A 23727-nucleotide genomic window follows, 5' to 3' on the forward strand; every position below is an offset into this window, starting at 1 on the left:
ATACTCAGCTGAGATTTTGAAAGCTCCTAATAAAACCCACAGAATCAGAGACTCCTTGGAGCCCATATGGTTGGGCCTTTCCTGACTCAGAAATCCCCTCCTCAATGTGGTCCACTCTTTGCTCACCCTCTCCCAGTGGCAAGGAGCTCACTACCTCCTAAGACAGCACATTGGCAGGAAAGTGCTGGCTATCTTTCAGTTGTCTGCTGTCTTCCAGCAGGCTGTTCTTCATCCTGCCTCTAGGTACACAGCTTTCTTTCCTCTTCCTGTGGCAAAAAACCTTCCGGGAGGGTAGGGGCAGGGATTGTGCCTCAATCCCTCATCTCAGTATCTCCAGTGACTAGCATAGTGTCTCACTGGCAGAAAGCATTTGTTCACTATATATATGATGAGTGACTGCAAAGTTGGATGAAAAGATGGATGGATGGATGGATGGATGGATGAATGGATTGAAGAATCAAAGGATGGATGAATGGATGGAAGGAAGGATGATGGATAGAAGGATGGATGAAAGAATGAAAGAATGGATGGATGGATAGATGGATCAGTGAATGGAAAGATGGAAGGATGGGCCAAGAGTGGTGGCTGACACCTGTAATCTCAGCACTTTGGGAGGCCAAGGAGGGTAGATCACTAGAGGTCAGGAGTTCGATACCAACCCGGCCAACATGGTGAAACCCCATCTCTACTAAAAATACAAAAATTAACTGGGCATGGTGGTGAGCATCTGTAATCCCAGCTACTCAGGAGGCTGAGGCAAGATAATTGCTTGAACCAGGGAGGTGGAGGTTGCAGTGAGCTGAAATCAGGCCACTGCACTCCACCGTGGGCCACAGAGCAAGACTCTGTCTCAAAAAAAAAAAAAGGAAAAGAAAAAAGATGGAAGGATGGATGAGTGGATGGATGAGTGGATGGAAGGATGAATGGAAAGGATGAAAGGATAAGTTGTGGATGAATGGATGGAAAGATGGAAGGATGGATTGATGAATGAATGGATGGGTGAATGGATGGATGGATGGATGGATGGATGGATGGATGGATGAGTGGATGGATAGGATGAATGAAAGGATGGATGGATGAATGGATAGATGGATAAATAGGTGGATAAATGAATTGATAAATGGATGGAGGGATGGATTGATGAATGGATGGATGAAAGGATGGAAGGATGGATGAAAGAAAGGAAGGATGGATAAATCAATTGATGGGCAGACAAATGGATAGGCAGATGGATGAATAACAGGAAGGATAGATGGATGGATGGATGGATGAATGGATCAATGGATGGATGAATGGATGAATATGTCCTCTATGATTTTCCCTTTCAGGCTCTCATCCATTTGTTATAAGGTAACACTTAAAGTCCCTTTCCTCCTGGCAACTATAGGGTGGTGCCTACAGGAATTCTCTGCCACCAGTATCAGAGCAGTGGACTCCTTGTCTCTCCTGCTCAGATCAGAAGTGCTTTAATTCTATTAGTATGATTTAGGACGAGGCCTACTTTTGTTTGTAGTCTCCTCCCACTGTTGAGTCATTCTGAGTCCTCAGTGAGCTAACACCTCCACACCTTCTTGGACATGTTACAGTTCAGCCATGACCTCCAGCTTGTATAAGAGCAATCGATTTTTTTTAAGAGATGGGATCTCACTATGTTGCCCAGGCTAGCCTCAAATTCCTGGTATCAAATGATCCTCCCATCTTATCTGCCCAAGGACCTAGGACTACAGGTGTGTGCCACACCTGGCTGTGATTTTTTAATCCAAGATATTACTTAGCCACTGTTCCAGCCTGTTCAAATCCTTCTGAATTCTTCTCATGGCCCAGAGAGAAGGATGACAACTACTTTTATTGAACACCTTATAGTGATAATGCTCGTATGGCAGGTGTACTTCACTTGCGGAGTGCGAGCTCCATGAGGGTAGGCACCCCCCCACCCCCGCAGCACCTAGTTCAGTACCTGATACACAATCGGCGCTTAGTAAACATTTGTTGAATGAGTGAGTGAACATCTATCTCATTTAATTCTCACAGCTGCCCTTTGAGGTAAATACTTGTCCTTTTCACACATGAGCACATTGAAATCAGAGAGGTTATGTAACCTTTCCAGGGTCACACAGTAGATGACTGACTCCTAAACCACCACCCCAAACTGTCAAGCCTGCCCTCAGGGCTACAGAGTGTCTCTTGGAGGAGATCATCAGCCCCTCCACCTCCATTTCGCCTCTCCAGTGGGTAACTGTACCCCAGCATGGCATTGAGGGAGACTTAAAGAAAGGGAGAGGAAGCTTTGATGGGGGTGGAGACAGCAGGGGTGATAGGAGAGTGGAGTGTTCTTGGCTGACAGCAGCTAGGAGGACTGGGGGATTCTGAAAACAAGAAGAGGGAGCAAAATGGAGATCAAAGACCAGCCCAAGACTTCTTCGGTCTTTGAAGATGAATCCAGGGCAGGTTGGGAGTGCAGGTCCCCCTTTTAAGCCCCAAACAGAAGGCAGACCAAGGAGAAGAGCAGGCTCCCAGCCCCTCCAGGCCCAGCCCCTCCTGCCCCATCCCACACTTACTTGTTGCTGAAGACTTTGCTGTAGTTGAAAACCTGAATCTCCAGCATCTCATTTCTGTCGATGCTGCTGGCCACCGGCCACCGAAACGTCTGGGGAGAGAGGAACAACTGCGGCTTTGGTGGCAATAACGGGTAGGAGCTGTGGGGTGTGGGAGGGGAATCTCTGGTGAGGATCTCCGACAGCCAGAGTGGCCCCTGACTTGGGCCCAGTGCTCCCCAGGGACAAAGCATTGACACCTGGAATCTCATTTAGTTCCAACAACCACTTTGTAGAGCCGGCATTGGTGCCCACTCCTCTTTCAAAGATGGTGCTCAGAGATGTTGGAGGACCTGCCCAAGGTCATGTGGTAGGTGAAGAGCCTGGACCTACCAGGACTTTTGACTCCCTACACAGCGCTGCTTCCATGGCCTCCCAGCTCCTGAGGGGGGTTGGGAGAGGGCGGTGTAACCAGCGTGGTGGTCGGGTCCCAGGGAGACAGCAAGGAATGTGGGTGTGAGCCTGGTTTTTGGTGGGTGCTGAATGGAGCTGTGAGGTTCCAGCTCTCTCCCATCAGAATCACCCTGACTGATGCAGGCTCTGCCCCAGAATCCTATGTTGAGTTCAAACCACTCCTCACTCTGCCAGTGGTAACATCGGGGACAGGTTTGAGCTGATTAGTGTTATTGGGGTCAGGCCCACAGCCTGTCCCCAACTCACTGTTTCTAGATTCCCCCTTACCATTTCTGTGTTGCTTCCTCCCTAACTTAATGTTAATGATGAGTAGGAATTTGATTGCGATTTTTCCTGGTGCCCTAGAAGTGGCAACAAGGGCTCAAAACAGAGGCTAAAGTGGCCCAGTGCCCCATTCTGTAAAAAGCTGCCAATGGGCAGAGCCAGACGTCTTCCTAGGGCTTCCTCAAAGGCCCTGTTACCTCCAACCATCACCCAGCCCACCTTCCTGGGATAGGAAAGAAGACTGGGAGAGGGAAAGGTGGGAAGAATTCTGTCCTGGGTGTAGTGTTTTCGTGGTACTTCATGGGGAAAGAGCTCATGGCAATTAGGTACCTGCAAGAGGGGCAGCGTGGCATGCAAATCCCCAGTGGCATCTGCAGGGCAGTGGACTGGCAGGAGACCCACGGAGCACTGCAGGGCAAGGAGACCAGCCTGCCACTGTTGGCTGTGGCAAGTCATCGATTTGAGCTCCATTGGCCAAGTGGGGTAGAGTGATCTGATGACACTTTTTCCATGGGCTGCCCACCAGGGGAGGATATGGAGGGCCTCAGCAGGGGTCCCTGTCCCACTCCACGTCCTGAGCCACAAGCGTGAGAGAAGGAGGATGGCCAGGGGTGAACAGGATGCCAGACTGGAGTAGGAAGCCCTTCTGGACAGGACCAGACAGCGCTGAGGTCTGCTCAAGACACTGTGGAGAGACCGTGTCAGGGAGGATTTTGACAGATCGGGTGGAAGGCAGTGACTTTTTATTTTTTAGTTCCATTTTTATACCCTACCAAATTCAGACTGCTCAATAGTCCAGTAATAAATAAAAATAGTAATAATCGCTGCCATTTCTGGGGAACTTTTTCTTATACAGGGGTCTGAATGCTCTATGTGCATATTCATTCATTTAGTCTTTCCAATGGCCAGAGAGGCGGGTAATGGCTTCTGTGCTCTATAAACAAGGAACTCGGCCTCAGAGCAGATGCGTGACTCGGAGCACTCTGTTGGTGGCTGAGCAGGCCCTGGGGAAGAGGCTTCTGAGAGCCCACCCTGCACGTTTGCCATTCCCAAAGCTGAGATTCCTTCTCCCAGCCTGGGGACTTGGAGGGCTTGGGCACACTGGGCCAGCCCCACAGGTCACTGCCCAGTGTGGGCAGGGCCTGTCTCAGGAAAACGGCCTTTGTGACATCTCCCTTCAGGACTGGCTAAGTCCCAGGGAGGACCCGGCCTTGGCATGAGAGGGAGGAAGAAGCAGAGGAGGGGGAGAGGGGTCTGCAGGATGGGGTGGGGAGGGTTCTGAGCAGGGCCTAGGGAAGGCTTTAGAGGCGAGGTGGGCACAGGGCAGAAGGGTGGGCTGAGAGGCCCAGGAAGTGGAGGCAGCCCGGCCCACAGGCCTCATTCAGCGGCTGCGGCTCCAGCTTCTGGATGCCGCTGGCAGCTCAGCATGGTGTGTGGTTTTCTTAATGAAGCTGCTTTTATGGGGCTGCAGGGAAATAAAGCAGCCCAGGAAGGCCCAGCTCATCAGCCAGGGCACTGTGTGGGAGTCGGGGGGGCCGCAGGAGACGCCGAGATTGGGTTTACTGGGGATGAAGCAGGGAGGGGTGATTGGTACCCCTGAGGGTCTGTGGGTGGGATTTTGGCATTGGAAGGAGAGAAAGATCAGGAGAAAAAGGACATGACTTTGGAGATGGCCCTGTGAAAGGGGGGTGGGGTGTTGAACGGTGGCTGGAGGCTGAGGCTAAGGGACCTGGGGAGGGAGGCTGCCTGGCTGCGGGGCGAGGGCCAGTTTGTTGAGTGAGAGTTGGGTGTCAGGGAGGGCACAGGAGACAGGGGGCTTCCAGGACCCCTGACTGCAGATGAGAATAATCAGGGGAAGCCTGTGTAGGCGTGTGGCTCAGGTGCCCTTTCAGGAATTCGTCAGCCGGGTCTGGGCAGTCCCTGCCGATGTCAGGGGGGAAAGTTCTTCTTGGAGGCTTTCTGGGCGAGGGAGAAGACAGGGTCCTCACTGAGTCACAGAGGGTTCTCGGGTGAGGGAGAAGACAGGGTCCTCACTGAGTCACAGCAGCTTCTTCAGTCTCTGACTTGCTCCCCCCTTATAGATTCCTCTCTTTCCTCCCCTGTCTCCCTCCCGCATTTTCCACCCACACGAGGCTTTCCCCTCATTTGTCTTTTCCTTCCCTCCCACGTCATTCCTGTGCTTTCTTCTCCTCACCACATCCGTTTTCTTTCATGAGTTTCTCTCTCTGTCTCTATCTCTCCCTTTGTCTCTGTCTTCGTCTCTCTCAGGGGTTCTTCATCTTGGCTGGAACTGCAATCCATTCCAGAAGCTTTAAAAATCCCAAGGCCCAGGCCTGGAGACCGATCAAGCCGGCACCTCTAGGTGGGGTTCTGGCATCAGTGTGGGGCCTCGGAGGGTGACGGGCCTCCTGGCTGGAGGGAAGTGACTCAGGGTCTGGGACTGGGGGTTACTCCCATTTGGCCTCCCTGAAGCAGAGGCATGGGCTGTAAGAAGGAGACTTTTTGGGTTGAATTTTCCTCTCTTTTTATCTCTCCTTTGTTAAAATTTTTCAATGGCTCCTCCACAGCTCCCTGAAAGAGGTGGGGATTCCCTTTCCTAGCACCCAGAAGCACCCTTGCTGTGCCCAGACAGCATTTCCAGCCCCATCTCCCATTGCTGACACCTTCCTTTGTTCAGGCAGCGTCTGTGAGCTCCGGGTACCTCACAGAACTCCAAAGGACATGGCCACCCTTTGCTTCTTTTTGTTCTTCTGACAACACCGAGGCTTGTATCTCATGCAGACTGGGAGTCTCCGTGGTGTTGCAGAAACTCTGAGTTTGAGTCAGGAGACTTGAGTTCTAGCCCTGGCTCTGCCACTCACTAGCTGTGCCTAAGCTTCCCCATCTGTGAAATGGAGGGGGGATGACAATATCTACCTTAGAGGGCTATTGAGAGAATCAAATGAGATCTCACAGGTGACAGCAGTCGTAAGGACACAGCACTGCAGAATGTGTTTAGTTTAGATTTTCCCAGTGGGAACTCTATGCAGGTCTGCAGCTGCCTCGTCTCCTTGTCATGCCACCTCCCTCTCCCTTGCCCCCATCACTTTCCTCTTCTGCCTCGGCCTGTGGATTTCACATGTCTCTTTCACTGTGTCTTCTCTTCCCTAATTTCATTTTTCATTGTCTTATTTTTGTGGTTATGTCCTTTCCTCCATTTGGGGTGATACCCTGAGAACACAGCAAGATGAGATGAGGACTTTGAGGGTTTGGGAGCTACACTCCTCTCCTGACTATGGTGTTGAACTTGTGAGCTATTAGATTGAAGGAAAGGGGGCTGGGCACAGTGGCTCATACCTGCAATCCCAGCATTTTGGGAGGCCAAAGTGGGCAGATGATTTGAGGTCAGGAGTTTGATACCAGCCTGGCCAACATGGTAAAACCCTGTCTCTACTAAAATACAAAAATTAGCCGGGTGTGGTGGTGCACGCCTATAATCTCAGCTACTTGGGAGGCTGTGTCAGGAGAATTGCTTGAACCCAGGAGGCAGAAGTTGCAGTGAGCCCAGATGGCACCATTGCACTCTAGCCTGGGTGACAGAGCAAGACTCCGCCTCAAAAAAAAAAAAAAAAAAAAAAAAAGACTGAAGGAAAAGGGCTTCTGAAAGAAGAACTTCATCTGGGTAGCACTTAGTACTTCCAGAGCACCTTTTACCCATAACCAAGCTCACAGCAACATGGCAAAGATGTGCTCCTTTTACAAGTGGGAAAGTAAAGAGGCGAGAGTTGCCCATGGGCACAAGGCCGGTTGGTGACAGAGGCAGGATTCAAACTCAAATCTCAGGATGCTTAGTCTGGAGTTCAGTCCTCAGGGCTTAATCCACTAAACTGAATCCTCTCCTGAAGCCTGGTACTACTGGGGGGCTCAAGTAGCAGTTAAGCCAAACACAGTCACTCAAGATGCCACGAGCCAGCAAGCCCCATGCTGGGGGTGAATATTTGCTGAGCACTTGCTGCGTGCCAGGCTCTGTGCATGACGCTGTACAGAATGCAGGGATGCAGGGTTGTTTCTCAGTCCTGGGGATGGTCCTGGATAGTTCTGGAGACAGACACAGACCTGGAATAGCAGCCTGGGATAGGACTGTTGACAGAAGCAAGGTGGTAGGTAGCACAGATAGGGAGGGAAAGAGGGCCTCTGTTGGAGGGGGTGGTCTCAGGAGCCTGGGGAGTGCTGAGTCCTGACCCAGTTTTCTGGTCTAGGCTTAGCCCTGACCTGGCTGGTGCTGGTCAGGGCGCAGAGTTCTGCATCCTATCAGCCTCAGTGATCTAGGACTCTGAAAAAAAGGTTTCCCTGATGTACATTGGAGAATGACCTGGATTATGTCCAGCTTCGCCACTGACTGGGCCTGGAACCATCCTAAATCAGCAAGGTAGCATCCTTAAAGGGACAGGGCTATAGGTTTGGGGGAAAATATTGAGATGCACTACAGAGCTTTAGAGCAGGGGTCCCCAAATCCCGGGCCACAGACCAGTACCAGTCCGTGGCCTGTTAGGAACGGAGCCACACAGCGAGAGGTGAGCGGTGGGTGAGTGAATATTCCTGCCTGAACTCCACCTAATGTCAGATCAGTGACAGCATTAGATTCTCATAGGAGTGTGAACCCTACTGTGAACTACACATGCAAAAGATCTAGGCTGTGCACTCCTTAAGAGAATCTAATGCCTGATGTTCTGAGGAGGAACAGTTTCATCCCAAATCACCCCCAGCCACAACCATCCCAGTCTGTGGAAAAACTGTCTTCCACGAAACCAGCCCCAGGTGCCAAAAAGGTTGGGGACTGCTGCTTTAGAGTATAATGGGAAGAGACTGATTTGCAAGCTTAAAGACCTGGGCTCAGTATCCCTAGTGCGCCTATTTCACTTTCCCAGGACACAAAGGCTGGGTCTCTCTGTCTCTGTCTCTCTCTGTTTTTGTCTTTGTCTCTGTCTCTTTCCCCAGCTTCTTTAGAGTTGTAAGTTAAATGTAGGATCTCAGATCTCAGCTGGTCTTCTTGGGCAATTCTCTTCCCCACTCTAAGAACTGTTTCTTCAAGTGCAAGACAAGAGGGTTAAACTAGATGATCTCTAACCTTAGAGATCAAGGTGATGTAAAGTCCCTTTAGGTGATCTCGTCTGTGCCTTGCCTGCTTCCTTTCTATCCAGGCCACAGCAAAGGGCTTGATGTACCACTAGCCCTGCTGAACCCACTCAGTCTGGGCACAGGCCTGCGGTGACAGGTGCCAGTCCTAGTGAATATCACTGTTTTGTTCATTCTTTCACTCGGCAACATTTTCTGAACTCCACGCTGGGTGCCAGGCCAACGATGAACAAGACAGGTGCGTTTCTGGCCAGCCATGACTTCCGGGTACAAGCAGAAAGGGGCAGACAAGGCCAAGCTCCCCTGCCCTGTCATCCTCCAGGCTGGAGACCTCTTCCTCCCCTGGGCTCAGAAGGCCCAGGGTCCCTCCTTGTTTGTGGTGGGTCCATCTGCCCGCTAGAATGAGCCCCTTGAGGGCAGGGCTGAGTCTTGTCTACTTTACAAATGACCATAGGTCCTGGAATCAGATAGACTCGGGTTTAAATCATGGTGTGGCTCCTTATCACCTAGGATGCTACCAATCCAGCAAGTTCTAGTGAGTCTAATGCTTGTGTCAAGCTCTCAGCCCATCTCGCCACACACTAAGTGCTCAGTAAATAGCAGCAGTTCTTCTTATCATTGGCACAAGTACTATTGTTACTCTGGCCTCTCCCCTGTGGCCTGGTCCACACGGGGCCTGTGTTAGAGCCAAACCAAACTGGCTAAAGGTGGCTACTCCTGCTTCCCCAGGGCACAAAGGCTGGATCTTTCTCTGTCTCTCCCTAGCTTTTCCAGTGTTGTAGGTTAAATGCAGGAGCTCAGGTTCCAGCCTCTGAGAAAGGAGACACCAAATCCAGGCTCTGTTTCCACCCATTGTTGTAGAGAGCATTGTCTTTCTTCCATGGCACCCTCCTCCCCACTCAGGTTCCTAAGCCCAGCTGCTGCAGCCCCTCTCACCCATGCCTGAGCAGAGGAGGGGCCCCTCCCTTGCTTGGAATCCCTTACCTAGTAGAGCTGTGAGAGACATTTGCTTTCTTGTCTCTCATTTCATATTTTTTTAGCCTCGTGACAGTCCCATGGGGCAGGTAGAGCAGAGAGCGTATCTCTCTTTTACAGAAGGGGAATCCGAGGCCCAAAGAGGTTCCTCAGCAAGGACTGTGGGGCAGGTCTCATGACTCCCAGGCCAGTGTGTCTCACTAAGCTGGCTCCGGCAGGCCCTGGGCAGAGTAAGGCGGAGGGAAGGGGCTTTCTGGAAAGTCAAGAGGCTTCAGGGGGATTTGAAAGGGCCTCTTTCCCAGGATATTCTGGAACCACTGACAGGCAGTTTCTTTCAGGGGGAAGCCAGGGAAGTTTACAACTTGTCCACTGGGTCTAGGGAGAAAGGTTAAAGCGAGGGTATGGCTCCAGGCTATCTTTGGGATTGGGCTGACCCAGGCCTCCGGGCCCTTCCTGAACAGGGAATGGGAGGGTGGACTTCCTGCTTTGTGGGATGTGCACTGCTGACCAGTGGTGGCCAGGGCTGTGGCCACTTTGTACAGGGAGGCGGGGGGTGTGGAGAGACTCCAACACGGGCCTTGCAGGGGTGGTGGGAGTCAGGCCCTATCACTGTATCCAGAGAGGGCTCCGGTCTAATCTACACCTGAATTCAGAACCCTGGCTTGGCCGCTTCCAGCTCTGTCACCTGGGGGAGGGTAGTTACCATCTGAGCCTGATTTCGTCTGTGGATGATTTCAGAGATTGAGTGGAAGGGGCATGGCTCAGGAAGCAGCTCAGTGCTGCTGCTGGGGCTGCCACCATATTCCCATGGGGATTCCACGTGGGAAGCGTGGGATGGCCCGAGCGTTGCAAGTCATTCTGCATCCTTGCTCCCCACCCCACTAAGTGCCAGTAGGCTCCTCATTGCAACAACCAGAAACTTCTCCTGTCTCCCCAGTGGGCAGGCAGCACTTTCCCCAGGCAGGAGCCACTTCTCCGCATCGCGTGCCCTGCTCTCTGACCCTAGTCACGTGCTTCTTCCCATAACTGCCTGGCTTCTGCCCCGCCCCAGTCTCTCCACACTGACTCTGGCTACCGCATCCCTGAGCTCCCATACAAATCATCATGGGGTGTTGAGCCCAGGTTCCTCCCTCTGGGGTATCTCAAGCCCGGCCTGGCATATGCACTAGATGCTTGGAATGTGGCCCCTTGTTCGGGATCAGCAGAGAAGGACTCTCCCCCTGAGGCAGGTTGGGCAGAGTTGGGAAGAGGAAGGACACGGTGATTAACTTTGAATGTCATGCATACCTGTGGCTCAGGTGTCCAGGGCCCTGGGCATGGAAAAGGGTGGCAGTGCCCTTGGAAGGGGCATCAGGTTGCCCCCTGGCTGAACGCCTGGGCTGACATGTCCCCTGGGAGTCTCAGGAGGAGGGAGTCAGATGCTGTGCCTGGTGGATTAGTGGGCAGAAGCCCAGGGAGGTAGGACTATGGGAAATGGGGCCAGGCTGCTGGCATCTTCTCCCAGCCAGCCCAGTGCCCTGACTGAGGAAATGGGGAGGCGGGGAGCAGGCCGGGTGTGTAATGGGGCAAGCCTGAAGCCTGAAGCCTCTATGACAGCTGTCTCAGCGGGCAGCCATGATTCCACTCTCACCATAACCCTTCATTTTGTTCATCATTTCACAGAGACCTTCACACCCATCACCAACCCTATTTGACAAAGACGGTGGCAGGTTTAGAAACTGAGGTCATTGTACAGTCAGGAGGGGGAGAAGGTAAGGACAGAAACTTCCTTAGCTCCAGTGATTCACTTTAAATGAGCAATTCACCTGTCCTGCGTAGCAGTGGGGACGTACCAGGGAGGTCGTGGCAACTGCGCCCCGAAGTGGTTGGGGAGGGCATGGTGCTGGGCCGCGACGGTTGATGGCTGCGCCTAAGCCTGAGTGAGGAGCGAGGCTTTGTTCCCTGTGTCTCCAGCTCTGGGTTGATGGACACAGCCACATCGTGTGGCCCGGTTTCAGGAGGAGGGGGAGACAGCTGGTGCCAAGTGTCAGCCTGGTGGCTGCTCAGCCGAACGCCAGCAGCCAACCTCAAGAGGCACAGTCTACCATGAGGCCCTTCCCAGCCCCCACAGAGCCAAGCGGGAGAGCCAAGCCCAGGAGAGAGGGGGTACACTATTGGAGGGTCACTACAGAGCTTCCAGTTTGTGCTAAGATGGTGACGGATGACTGCTGGCCCTCACCCAAAGTCAACCCTGGAGAAACTACAGCAGCCAGAGGGGAATATAGGTTCTGGAAGCAGCAAACACATAGACGAAAGAATGTGAGGAGGCGGAGAAGGCCGCGGGCTGCTTGAGCTGGTGTGTGTGGTGTGTGAGGATGGGGCTCCCAGTCAGGCCAGGTGCCGAGGGGATGGGCAGGGAGAGGGAAGCGTTGTAAGTCCTCTCACTGCTCCCGGGCACCCCCGTGGGATGGTGTCGCCTGCTCCTTTGCTGATAAAATTGTGACAACAGCCCAGCTGGAGTGAGGATTGAGAAAAACCGTTGTCAATAGACCAGCAGCTCACGTCTTTTCTCATGGCACCCCCAGAGCTGTTGCTGAAAATCCAGACTGTCTTCTGTTCCCTATGTTTCTCCTCAAGGTCTGGAGATGGCGCCCTGACTCAGGTGGGGTGCTTGACAATGTTTCCCTGGTGACCAGGGATCCCACCTCAGTGCCCGGGGCTGCGCTGCTCTTCAACTCTTGAGGACTGACACAGACTGGCCTTTGCGACATCCCCAACACTCGCCTGCCTCGTTGGCCCCTCAGCTGGTGGCTCACATTCAGGTCTACAGCACCTGTGGGCTCTTTCTCCACAGGGAATAACAGGACCAGCCCCAGCAGGGCCATCGAGGTGGGCCAGGCTGCTGTTCCCCCTGTCATTTTCACATGGGCCTCACCTGTGCAGAGGTTTCTGGGGGGAATATGGGGGAGGGGGTTCCTGCACACCCTCCTTACCACCTCCTTCAGGAAGCAGCTGAGAGGTGAGGGGCTCAGAGCAGGCCGGTGCCTGGGATTCGGGGCCAGTGTGTGCCCGCAAGAGGCGGCGAAGGGTGGTTGTTCCCCTCTGGGCTCAGAGCTGAGGGAGGCGGGGGTCTTGGGCCTCCTACCTCATCAAAGTCAGCCACATCCTCACAGTTCTCCAGGACCCGAGAGTAGAAGGATTGCCCTGTGGGGAAAGAGGAAATAAATTCTAGGGTCAGAGCTGTCCAGACAACGAGCGTGGGGTCAGACCTCCTCATCCTGGGAGTCATCCTAACAGCATTTGACTTGTCATGCAACATGGGACCTAGTGGCTTGCACAGCTCTCCCAGGGTGAGGCCAGTCCCCATGCGGCTTCTTCTGTGACCCTCTCGGCAGCCTCGTGAGGGAAGCGGGTCAAAGGCCATGAGTTCCATCTTAGGAATGGAAATGCTAAGGCACAGAAGGCCCAGGCTGGTCAGAGTGGCCATGGAAGCGGACCCCAGGCACTCTTCTCCACCATGCTCTTCCTCCGTGGATCTCTCAGCCTCCTCTGCAGCCTCCCCAGCTCTGCTGGTGGCTCCAGGCCCTGCTGCCCTGAGCAGAAGCCTGGTATAGGGGGCGTAGCCCCTGCCTGCCGACGGCAGTCTGTGAAGCCCAGCCTCCTTCTGCAGCCACCCCAGGGGCTCCTGCCCAAACCAGGCCCCCAACAACAAGTCAGCTCCCAGACAGCCATTCCCCATGGGCCAAGGGCCTTCCCCTTCCACCACTGTCATGGTTGTCTGTCTTCTCGTCAGCCTTAGCAGAGAAGACCGTCTCTGGCAGTTCCCTCCTGGGCTCTATTCCTGCCCCCACTTTCCCCACTGGCATGGGAAGTAGAGAGTGTGTGAGATGGACACACATTGTCCCAGGCTCCCCCATCCATATGCCACCGAGTAGGGCCTGTTGGGAGCACAGAGGTAAAGCTGCCCTCTTTGCTAGTCCAGTTGGAACTGGTCCAAGATGTGGGGAGAAATAAATCAGGAGAGAATCAAGGGCAGGTTGAGGGGGCTCCAACATGTGGGAAACACCAGCTAGTTCAGTTCACTTTGAGAAACAGCTGCTGAGTCTCTGATGTTCCAGGCCATGTCCCGGGGCCTCGGGATAGAGGATGGACCGATGACAAAGGCACAGGCTCCCACCCACAGGTAGCTGATGGTCTAGAAGGGAGGCCAGGAGCCAACAGGGCACCAGTGGAAGGGAAACACCTTTTTTTTTTTTTTTTTTTTTTTTTGAGACGGAGTCTTGCTCTGTCCCCAGGCCTGAGTGCAGTGGCACGATCTCGGCTCACTGCAACCTCTGCCTCCTGGGTTCAAGCGATTCTCCTGCCTCAGCCTCCCGAGTAACTGGGATTACAGGTGCGCGCCGCCATGCCCAGCTAATTTTTGTATTTTAGTAGAGACGGGGTTTCACCATGTTGGCCAGGCTCATCTGGAACTCTTGACCTCAAATGACTCGCCAACCTTGGTCTCCCAAAGTGCTGGGATTACAGGTGTAAGTCACCACGCCAGGCCTCCAGTACAACACCATTCAGTACATACTCCAAGGTACAATTTCACACAAGAAACAGTAATGGTACAGAGAAGGGAGGACAAATACTGTTTTAGGGGTGGGATGGAACCACAAGAGGAGGGGTTGTAATTTCTGTGAGGAGAAACCTAGAGACAGGATGAGTTAAAGAAAAATTTGTTGCTTAGAATGAATTTATTATCCTCTGTCAATTCCATGGTAAGGGAAAAAAGGCAGCATGTATATTAGAACTCTGTTAATAAAAAAAAAATACCAAAACCCAAATTATATGCATATATTTCTTCTATGAAGAGACAAACATCTCAAACCATTGAAAGTGGTTGCCCCCCGCCGGGTGCAGTGGCTCACGCCTGTAATCCCAGCACTTTGGGAGGCCAAGGAGGGGGGATCACCTGAGGTCGGGAGTTCGAGATCTGCTTGACCAACATGGAGAAACCCCGTCTCTACTAAAAATACAAAAATAGCTGGGTGTGGTGGCACATGCCTATAATCCCAGCTACTTGAGAGGCCAAGGCCGGAGAATCGCTTGAACCCAGGAGGTGGAGGTTGCGGTGGACCGAGATTGCCCCATTGCATTCCAACCTGGGCAACAAGTGAAACTCCATCTCAAAATAAATAAATAAATAAAATAAAAAAGAAAGTGTTTATCCCTGGGGAGGGAGAGTGAGAAGATTTTGAAAGCAGCATACTTTGACATGAGCCACCGCGCCTGGCTGAAAGACAAAACAAAACAAAACAAAACAAACAAACAAAAAAACATGTGAATTTGAATTTTTCTTCAGTGACCATGCTTGATTTTTGTAATTGAAAAACAAACACCTTTTTTGTTTGTTTGTCTTGAGGCAGAGTCTTGCTCTGTCACCCAGGCTGGAGTGCGGTAGTGCAATCTTGGCTCACTGAAACCTCTGCCTCTGGGGTTCAAATGATTCTCGTGCCTCAGCCTCCCGAGTAGCTGGGATTACATGCATGTGCCACTGTGCTTAGCTAATTTTTTTACTTTTAGTAGAGATGGGGTTTCGCATGTTGGTCAGGCTGGTCTCGAACTCCTGGCCTCAAGTGATCTCCCACCTCGGCCTCCCAAAGTGCTGGGATCATAGGTGTGAGTCACCACACCCAGCCGAAAGACAAATACCTTTAAATCTCCACCAGTATAAACCATTTCATTGAAGGGCTGTCTCCAGGTTGAAGCCATTCCTATTTGGGGGTGAGTTTGGGTTGTCATTGATGAAGCCCATGGCATGGGGGGAGCGGACTGTGCTTCTCTCCCTACAGAAAACCTGGGAGCCCGGGCTAGAGCGGTGTCAGGCCAAGGAGGTACTGGAGGGGTCAGAGCTCCTCTGAACCTTCCCTGTGATGGGTCTGGGGGCTGGGCAAGGAAGGGGGCTCAGCAAAGCAGGCTCATTCCCTCCAGGAACTGATCTCTCTCCTCTGGCATTGGTGGCCTCATCTGTTTAGTAAGAGCTCTCCAGGGTCCTAGCAACTTTTATGACCCAGGAGCTAGTCCTAGTTCAATGCAGAGCTCCCCTCTGATGAGGGCCGGGGGTGGCGGGGTCGTTGATGTCAGATCCACTGAAACGGAGAGTGCGGATGCAGTCTGAAAGGGTGTGTGTTCATGTGTGTGTTTTGGGGCGGGGGCAGGTGGGGAAGGGCTGGCTGCATCTGAGATAAGGAGGAAAAAGCCATAAAGCAGAAGCTATCTATACAGAAAAGAGATGTGAAGTAAACATAATGGGAAAGAAAGAATGTTTAGCATTAGCCAGGGACATAAAAAACAAAAAAAATCAACAAGAAATATCTCAACAACAAGCCCCCCAGGCAACCAAGGGAGGAGAGGGAAAGTGCCTGAGGTTTGAGCTTTCAATTTTCCCTGCAGGCAACACACAATATAAATTGAGAATCAGCTGAGCATGTTTGTGTATGGGGGCTTCCCCTAAAGACTTGCTGCTCTGAATAATCAAAGACCTTTGCATCCTAGAAGATTTTAATGAGCCTCGGATATAGCTGTCCTCCAAGGTCTCTTGGAGTGAAAAATGGAGCAACCCAGCTGAGGATTGGGAGAGGTTGCGGAGGGGCCCTGCTCCAAGGTGGTGTCAGATTCACATCTGCAGGAAGCACCGAGGCTCTAACCCTCCCCTGCTTGTGCATTTTTCCATAGCTTTGTTAGAGAGGAAGTAAAATACGTGAAATCAGCCATTGCAGAATTTATACCTCAGGGGTCTGTTTCGAAATGTGCTAAAATCTCATTGATTTAGGCCCTGGGGATTTAGAGATGGCGAATATTCTCAAACACGATGAGCTAAATTTATCTCTAGATATTCTTTTTTAAAAAAAGGTTTGCTGAAACACATCAATCATACAGAAACAGTGGAAAGGCCAAATTATTAAGAAAACAAAATGTCCTTCAGCATTTTGGAAAAGCCATTTCAGGAGGGTATGTACAAACAGTGGCTGGCAGTATTCAAGTGGTTCTGTTCTGTTCACTGGAGCAGAGCCCGGGGACCTCTATCATTTGTTCCAAGTGCTCAGGGGAATGACTAACCCCATCTCTTGTTTCAAGTTCATTTCAACTTAACATCTACTCCATTCAACGTCAGTCTTGTTGACATTCCAGCTTCATTTTAAATGGCTTTCAGACAAAAACATTAAAAATCCCAATATCCAATCACCTTTCTTGCCACAGGGAAGATGGAGAATAAAGCTTGAAAGAAAATAGCCTCTTCCTTGCATGGAAAGGCTGTTGTGGATCGAGTCAGAAGGAGGTTAGATGGGGAAAATAGAACAGCATCTTCCTTCCTTCTGAGGCAGCTGCTCCTGGGATAGCTGAGCTGTTTGGTTTGAAATAAACTCCTCCCTGAGTCAATAGATGGAGTATGAATAGCAGAGTCTGTGCTCAGAGTGTAACAAGCGCCATGGTATCAGATATACCCATTTCTCCATTCACCATTTAAAAATACCCACGTGGCAGCTCTTCTCCTAAATGGAGACGAGCTCAGTGCTTGTTTCAGAAGCAGGATGGCATGCTGGCCTTTCATGGGACGTGATTTACGGGGACAAAATGTTCCATCTGCACAAAATAGCTCCCTCTTCCAGACAGCTTACCCTGCTAAGGCCACGCCTCTGAGAAAAGGCAGGTGTGCAGGGACACGGCTGCCAGCCCATGTGTGTTTATTCATTTCCACAGGCAACCAGGGCTTTCTTGCTCCTGGCTTGTGTGCCATTTGGCCTTCACAGAGGGGAGTTGTACAAAGATCATTCGAATCTGAACGATACCTTTAAGAGCGTATTACAATCCAGAGGGAGATATATCAGACATGGAAAATTCTGCCGATGATATAAGGCAGAATTTTGTCATTGGCATGCAAAAAGTGTAAATAAAGTGAGAACACAGGAAAAGGAGCAATGACTCTCAATGTAATCGATTAAGGAGGCATTGCAGAGGCACAGGCATTGACGCTAGAAGACCAGAAGAAATCTGGATATTCAGAGAGACTGGGAAGCAAGGAGAAGGAGGGAAATCCAGGCAGAGAGAACAGTGTAAGGAAATGTTTGAAAGCGTAGAGCAGAGAATGGAGCCCCCAAGGAGCTGGACACAGGACAGGGGAGTCCCAATGGTGAAGGGAAAAGCAAAAATGGTCTGCCCTCAGGGAGCAGCCTGTGGAAGCAAGACTGGAGAGGGGCTGGGGTCCCGAAAGGGCAGAGGGTGAGGTGGTGGGCCATCCGATGGGGAAGGAGAAGGTCCTGGGACTGTTTTCAAGGACGTCATGATTTTGGCAGGGCCCAGCCCACTGGTCTGTCTCCCAGCAGTGCCTGCCATTGCTGTTGTCCCTGTGTGAACTGAGAAATAGAGTAAAACTCTGCTGGTGACTCAGACCTGGGGCTGCTATTTCCTCGCGTTATTTAAAATCAGCAAAGCCTTGTTGTATGCACTGCCTGGGCTGGGCTGTACAGAGCTCAGCAAATAGTCCCATTCCCTCCCGCGACGCTCCCATGTCCTGGCGTCTCCTCTCCCTCTCTTCCTCTACAGCGGCTCTCTGAGTGGTGGTCCTGCCGTATTTTCTCTCTCCCCACTTCAGATCAATCTGTTCCTTTTGAAGGCCAGATACTCCCATGGAGCACCAGGAAGCAGGGCCCAGGCACCCCTGAGTGCAGGAAAAAGCCAGGCCCACTCAGGTGTGCGGCCTGGCGCAACGGCCCATGGGCTGGAGGCCTGGGAGCTGGCCATCCAATCCCTTGGGGTCTCAGACTCACCATCTGTTAGCTGGAGGTCATTATCCTGGACCAGCCTGTGTCCTGGGACCATCACGAGGGTGACAAGAAACTGTTGTGGGAAAGTCTAAGTAAAGCGTCAAGTCCTTTACAAGCACGAGGGGGCGTAGGATAGTGGTTAAGGCTCTTGGGCCAGAGTCCCTGAGTTCAAATCACAGCTACCTCTTCCTAGTTTGCGTGCCTTGGATGAAGCTAATCAACTTCTCTTTGCCCTTGTTTCCTCACCCTTAAAATGAAGGAAATGATAATGCTTACAACAGCATTTGGTGCATTTTATCCCTCAATAAGAAACAGCTATTCTCAGTCTACTAAATAGTCTTGTTTCTCCTTCATTCTATTTTTTTTTTTAATTTATTTTTTTGAGACAGAGTCTTGCTCTGTCACCCAGGCTGGAGTGCAGTGGCGTGATCTCTGCTCACTGCAACCTCCATCTCCTGGGTTCAAGTGATTCTCCTGCCTCAGCCTCCTGAGTAGCTGAAATTACAGGCGTGCGCCACCACACCTGGCTAACTTTTTTTGTATTTTTAGAGAGACAGGGTTTCACCATGTGGCCAGGCTGGTCTCAAATTCCTGACTTTAAGTGATCCTCCTGCCTTGGCCTCCCAAAGTGCTGGGATTATAGGCGTGAGCCACTTCACCCAGCTCGCTTCTCCCTTAGACCTTTAAGTTATGTGCTAAATATAAAAATGGCTTCTTCTATTATGAATCACATTTGTAGCTTATTTTTAGTAGCATGTAATCAGAAATAATTTTTTTCCTCATCTTATATAATATTTTTCAAGTTTTAGGTATTTTAGGTTAGTCTCTCTTCTTTTTTTAAAACTAGGTGAAACTTACAGTCATGGATCTTAAGTGTAAAATTCAGTGAGTTTCAATAAATGCATTTCCCTGTATAACCGCCACACAATCAAGACATAGAACGTTTCCATTTGCTCCACACGTTCTCTCGTGTCCCTTTCCAGTCGATTTCTAGTCCCTTAGTAACCAGTGCTCTGATTTCTAGCACCAAAGATCAGTTTGCCTGTTTTAAACTTCATATAAATAGTATCCTACAGAATGTACTTTATGTGTGTCTGGCTTCTTTTGGTCAATGTAATGTTTTTGTGATTCATCCATGTTGTCGCATATATAAGTAATGTATTGATTTTTGTTGTAGAGTAATAAGCCTGTTGTATGCATATACCACAACTTGTTGGTCCATTTCTCCATTGATGATAAACTTTTGGGTTGCTTCCAGGGTTGGGCTATATGAGCAAAGTTGCTATAAACATTCATGTGAGTCTTTTTCGAAAATATAATTTTATTTCTCTTGAGGAAATTCCTAAGAACAGAATGGTTATGTCACAGGATAGGTACCCTTAGTTTTATAAGAAATTGCTGGCCGGGCGCAGTGGCTCACGTCTGTAATCCCAGCCCTTTGGGAGGCTGAGGCGGGCGGATCATGAGGTCAGGAGATGGAGACCATCATGGCTAACACGGTGAAACCCTGTCTCTACTAAAAATACAAAAAAAAAAATTAGCCAGGCATGGTGGCGCGAACCTGTAGTCCCAGCTACTCGGGAGGCTGAAGCAGGAGAATCACTTGAACCCGGGAGGCAGAGGTTGCAGTGAACCGAGATCGCACCACTGTACTCCAGCCTGGGTGACAGAGCAAGATGCCATCTCAAAAAAAAAAAAAAAAAAAAAAAAAAAAAAAAAGAAAAGAAAAGAAAAGAAAAGAAAACAAAGATATCGCCAAATAGTTTTCCAAAGGGATTGAATCATTTCACACTCTTATCAGCAATGTAAAAAAAATTTCAGTTGTTCCATCCTCATCAACATTTGATTACTGTCAGACTTTTACATTTTAGCTATTTTAGAGCATGTGAAATAGTATCTCTTTGTAATTTTGATCTTCATTTCTCTAATGACATAGGATGTTGATCACATTTTCACATGTTTATTGGCCATATGTCTATCTTATTCTATGGAGTGTCTGTTCAAGTCTTTTGCCTATAGAAAAGATTTCATAATTTGTCTTATTATTATTGACTTATAGGGGTTCTTTATATATTCTGGCTACAAGTCCTTTGTCAGATAAATGTGACTATTTTCTTCCTGTGTGTGACTTGCCTTCTCATGCCATCTTAAATGTGATTTTTTTATGAATAGGAGTTTTCAATTTCTTTCACTCTGTGACTAGCCAAAGAGAGTTTCCAATTTTTAAGAAATGCAAGTTTTTAGTGAAATTTATTTCTTATGTTTAGTGTTTTAAAATTTTTCTTTAAGAAATCTTTGCCTAACCCAAGAATATAACAAAGATGTTCTATATTTTCTTCTAGAAGCTTATAAGTTTTTAATGTTTAATTCTATAATCCATCTTAAATTAATTTTTGTGGATGGTATGAGGTAGGATTTTGAAGTTCATTTTTTCTCCATATAGATATCTAGTTCTAGATATCCAACAACTTGATTGAAAATCAATTGATTTTATATGTATAGGGTTTATTTCTGGACACTGTATTCTGCTCCATTGGTCTATATGTCTATTCTTAGACCAATGCCACACTTTCTTGATTCCTTTAACTTTATAGTTAGACTTATAATTAAATATAGTTGACCTTGAACAACACAGGGATTAGAGGTACCAGCCCCTCATATAGTTGAAAAGCTGCATATAAATTTTGACTCCCCAAAAACTTAGCTACTAATAGCCTACTGTTAACCAGAAGCCTTAATGATAACATAAACAGCCAATTAACACATATTTTGTGTATGTATTATGTACTGTATTTTTACAATAAAGTAAGCTAGAGAAAATAAAATGTTAGAAAAAAAGATAAGGAAGAGAAAACATGGCCGGGCGAAGTGGCTCATGCCTGTAATCCCAGCACTTTAGGAGGCCGAGGCTGGTGGAACACTTGAGGTCCGGAGTTCAAGACCAGCCTGACCAACATGGTGAAACCTCATCTCTACTGAAAATACAAAAATTAGCTGGGTGTGATGGTGCATGCCTGTAATCCCAGCCACTTGGGAGGCTGAGGAAGGAGAATCACTTGAACCCGGGAGGTGGAGGTTGCAGTGAACTGAGATTGCGCCATTGCACTCCAGCAACAAGAGTGAAACTCTGTCTCAAAAAGAAAAACAAAAAAAATCCACATATAAGTGGACCCATGTTGTTCAGGGGTCAGCTGTGGTGTGAACCCTCCAATTCTCTTCCCCATTTTCAAGGTTGCTTTAGCTATTCTAGATCATTTGCATGTCCATATAAATTTTAAAGTAGTTTTCAATTTCTACAAAACAGTCTGTTGTGATTTTTATTAGGATTGCGTTCAGTCTATAGATCATTTCGTGGAGAATTGTCATCTTAACAATTATGAATCTTCAGTCCATAAACATAATCTATTTTCTACATGTTTGGGTTTTTTTTTTATTTCTCTCAGCATTTTTGTGTTGTTTTGTTTCTAGGGTGGAAGTCTTTCCTGTCTTTGGTAAAATTTATTTTCTTGTGTATTAATCATATATCCTGAAATCTTGCTAAATTCACTCATTAATTGTAGTAGCTTTTTAATAGATTCCTTAGGATTTTCTGCATAACCAATCAGGTTTTCTGTGAATAAAGACAGTTTTACTTCTTCCTTTCCAATTTGTAGGAGTTGTTTTTACCTTGCTGCCTTGTACTGGCTAGAATTCTAGTACAGTGTTGAACAGAAGTGGTGAGAGTAGAAAACTTTGCCTGACTCATGATCTTAATGTTCAATATTTCTGAATTAAGTATAATGTTAGCTGGATGATTTTTATCAGATTGAGGAAGCTCCTTTTATTGGTAGTTTGCTGATAGTTATTATCATGAATGGGTGTTGAATTTTGTCAAATGCATTTTCTGCATCTATTGATATAATCATGAATTTTTTCCTTTACTATGTTAATATGGTAAAATATTTTGATTTTCTACTTTTAAATTAACCTTGCATTCCTGGGATAATACTCACTTGTCATGATGTGTTATCCTTTTCATATATTGCTATTCAGTTGGCTAATATTTTGTTAAGGATTTTTACATCTGTGTTCATGAGAGATATTGGGCTGTAATTTTCTTTTTGTGTAAGGTCTTTGTCAGGTTTTGATAATATAAAATGAATTGAGATGTGCTCTTCCTTCTCTATTTTCTGAAAGAGTTTGTGTAAGATTGTTATTACGTTTTCCCTTAAATGTTTTCTACAGGCTGGGTGTGGTAGCTCACGCCTGTAATCCCAGCACTTTGAGAGGCTGACATGGGCAGATCACTTGAGGTCAGGAGTTCGAGACCAGCCTGGCCAACATGGTGAAACCCTGTCTCAACTAAAAATACAAAAATTAGCCGGGCGTGGTGGCATGTGCCTGTAGTCTCAGCTACTCTACTCGGGAGGCTGAGGCAGGAGAATCACTTGAACTGGGGAGACAGAGGTTGCAGTGACCTGAGATCGTGCCACTGCACTCCAGCCTGGATGACAGTGCGAGACTCCATCTCAAAAAAAAAAAAAAAAAAAAATGTTTTCTACAATACAGCAGTGAAATCATCTAGATCTGAACTTTTCTTTGTGGAAGGAAGTTTATTGTCATCATCATCATTGTTATTACAAATTCAATTTCTTTAATAGGTATGGAGGCTCTTCAGATTTTCCATTTCTTTTTATGTCAGTTTTGGTAAGTTGTTTTTCAAAGATTTATTCATTTCATCTGAGTTGTAGAATTTATTGAGTTAAGTTATTTGTAATATTTCCATATTTTCCTTTTAACGTAATGATATTCCCTCTTTTATTCCTGATATTGGTAATTTGTGTTTTCTTGCTTTTTATTTTCGATAAGTCTTGCTAGGGTTTATCTATTTTATTAAGTTTTTTCAAAGAACCAACTTTTGGCTTTGTTAAATTTCTCTGTTGTCTATTTTCTATTTCCTTCCTTTTATACTGTCCTTGGGTTTAATTTGGTGGGGGGTGTTTGATTTTTATTTATTGAAATATAATTCGCATTCCATAACATTCTTCCTTCTAAAGTGTATAGTTCAGTAGTTTTCAGTATATTCCCAAGGTTGTGCACCCATCATCACTACCTAATTCCAGAATATTGTCATCACCCTGGAAGGGGACTCCATAGCCGTGAGCAGTCACTCCCCATTCTCCCTCCCCGCAGCCCTTGACAACCACGAATCTCCTCTCTGTCTGTATGGATTTGCCTGTTCTGAGCATTTCATATACATTCGTGCACCACATAACACTGTTTCAGTCAATGACCACTTGCATATACAACAGCGGTCCCATAAGATTATAATATTGTATTTACTGTATCTTTTCTATGTTTAGATACACAAATACTTACCATTGTACTATAATTGCCTACAGCATTGAATACAGTTACATTCTGTACATATTTGTGGCCTAGGAGCAGTAGGTCATACCATATAGCCTAGGTTTGTAGTTGGCTATGCCATCTAGCTTTGTGTAAGTACACTCTATGATGTTCACACAATGACACAATCGCTTAATGATGCATTTCTCAGAATGTACTCCTATCATTAAGCGATGCCTGACTGTAAA

General features: G+C 48.4%; 1 protein-coding gene across 1 annotated transcript in view; it reads right to left on the reverse strand.

The window, feature by feature from the left end:
- Positions 1-23727, reverse strand: part of OTOF (otoferlin) — a 100496-nt gene that overhangs the window by 66925 nt on the left and 9844 nt on the right. Inside the window, exons 2-3 of the mRNA XM_058427027.1 lie at positions 12487-12545; positions 2559-2647 (exon numbers count right to left, since the gene is read on the reverse strand). Of these exons, the coding sequence (XP_058283010.1) occupies positions 2559-2647; positions 12487-12545 (148 nt within the window). The remainder of the gene's footprint in view (positions 1-2558; positions 2648-12486; positions 12546-23727) is intronic.

This window comes from Hylobates moloch, unplaced genomic scaffold (genome assembly GCF_009828535.3).
Source record: "Hylobates moloch isolate HMO894 unplaced genomic scaffold, HMol_V3 SCAFFOLD_13, whole genome shotgun sequence".
In the NCBI taxonomy this organism is placed as follows: domain Eukaryota; kingdom Metazoa; phylum Chordata; class Mammalia; order Primates; family Hylobatidae; genus Hylobates; species Hylobates moloch.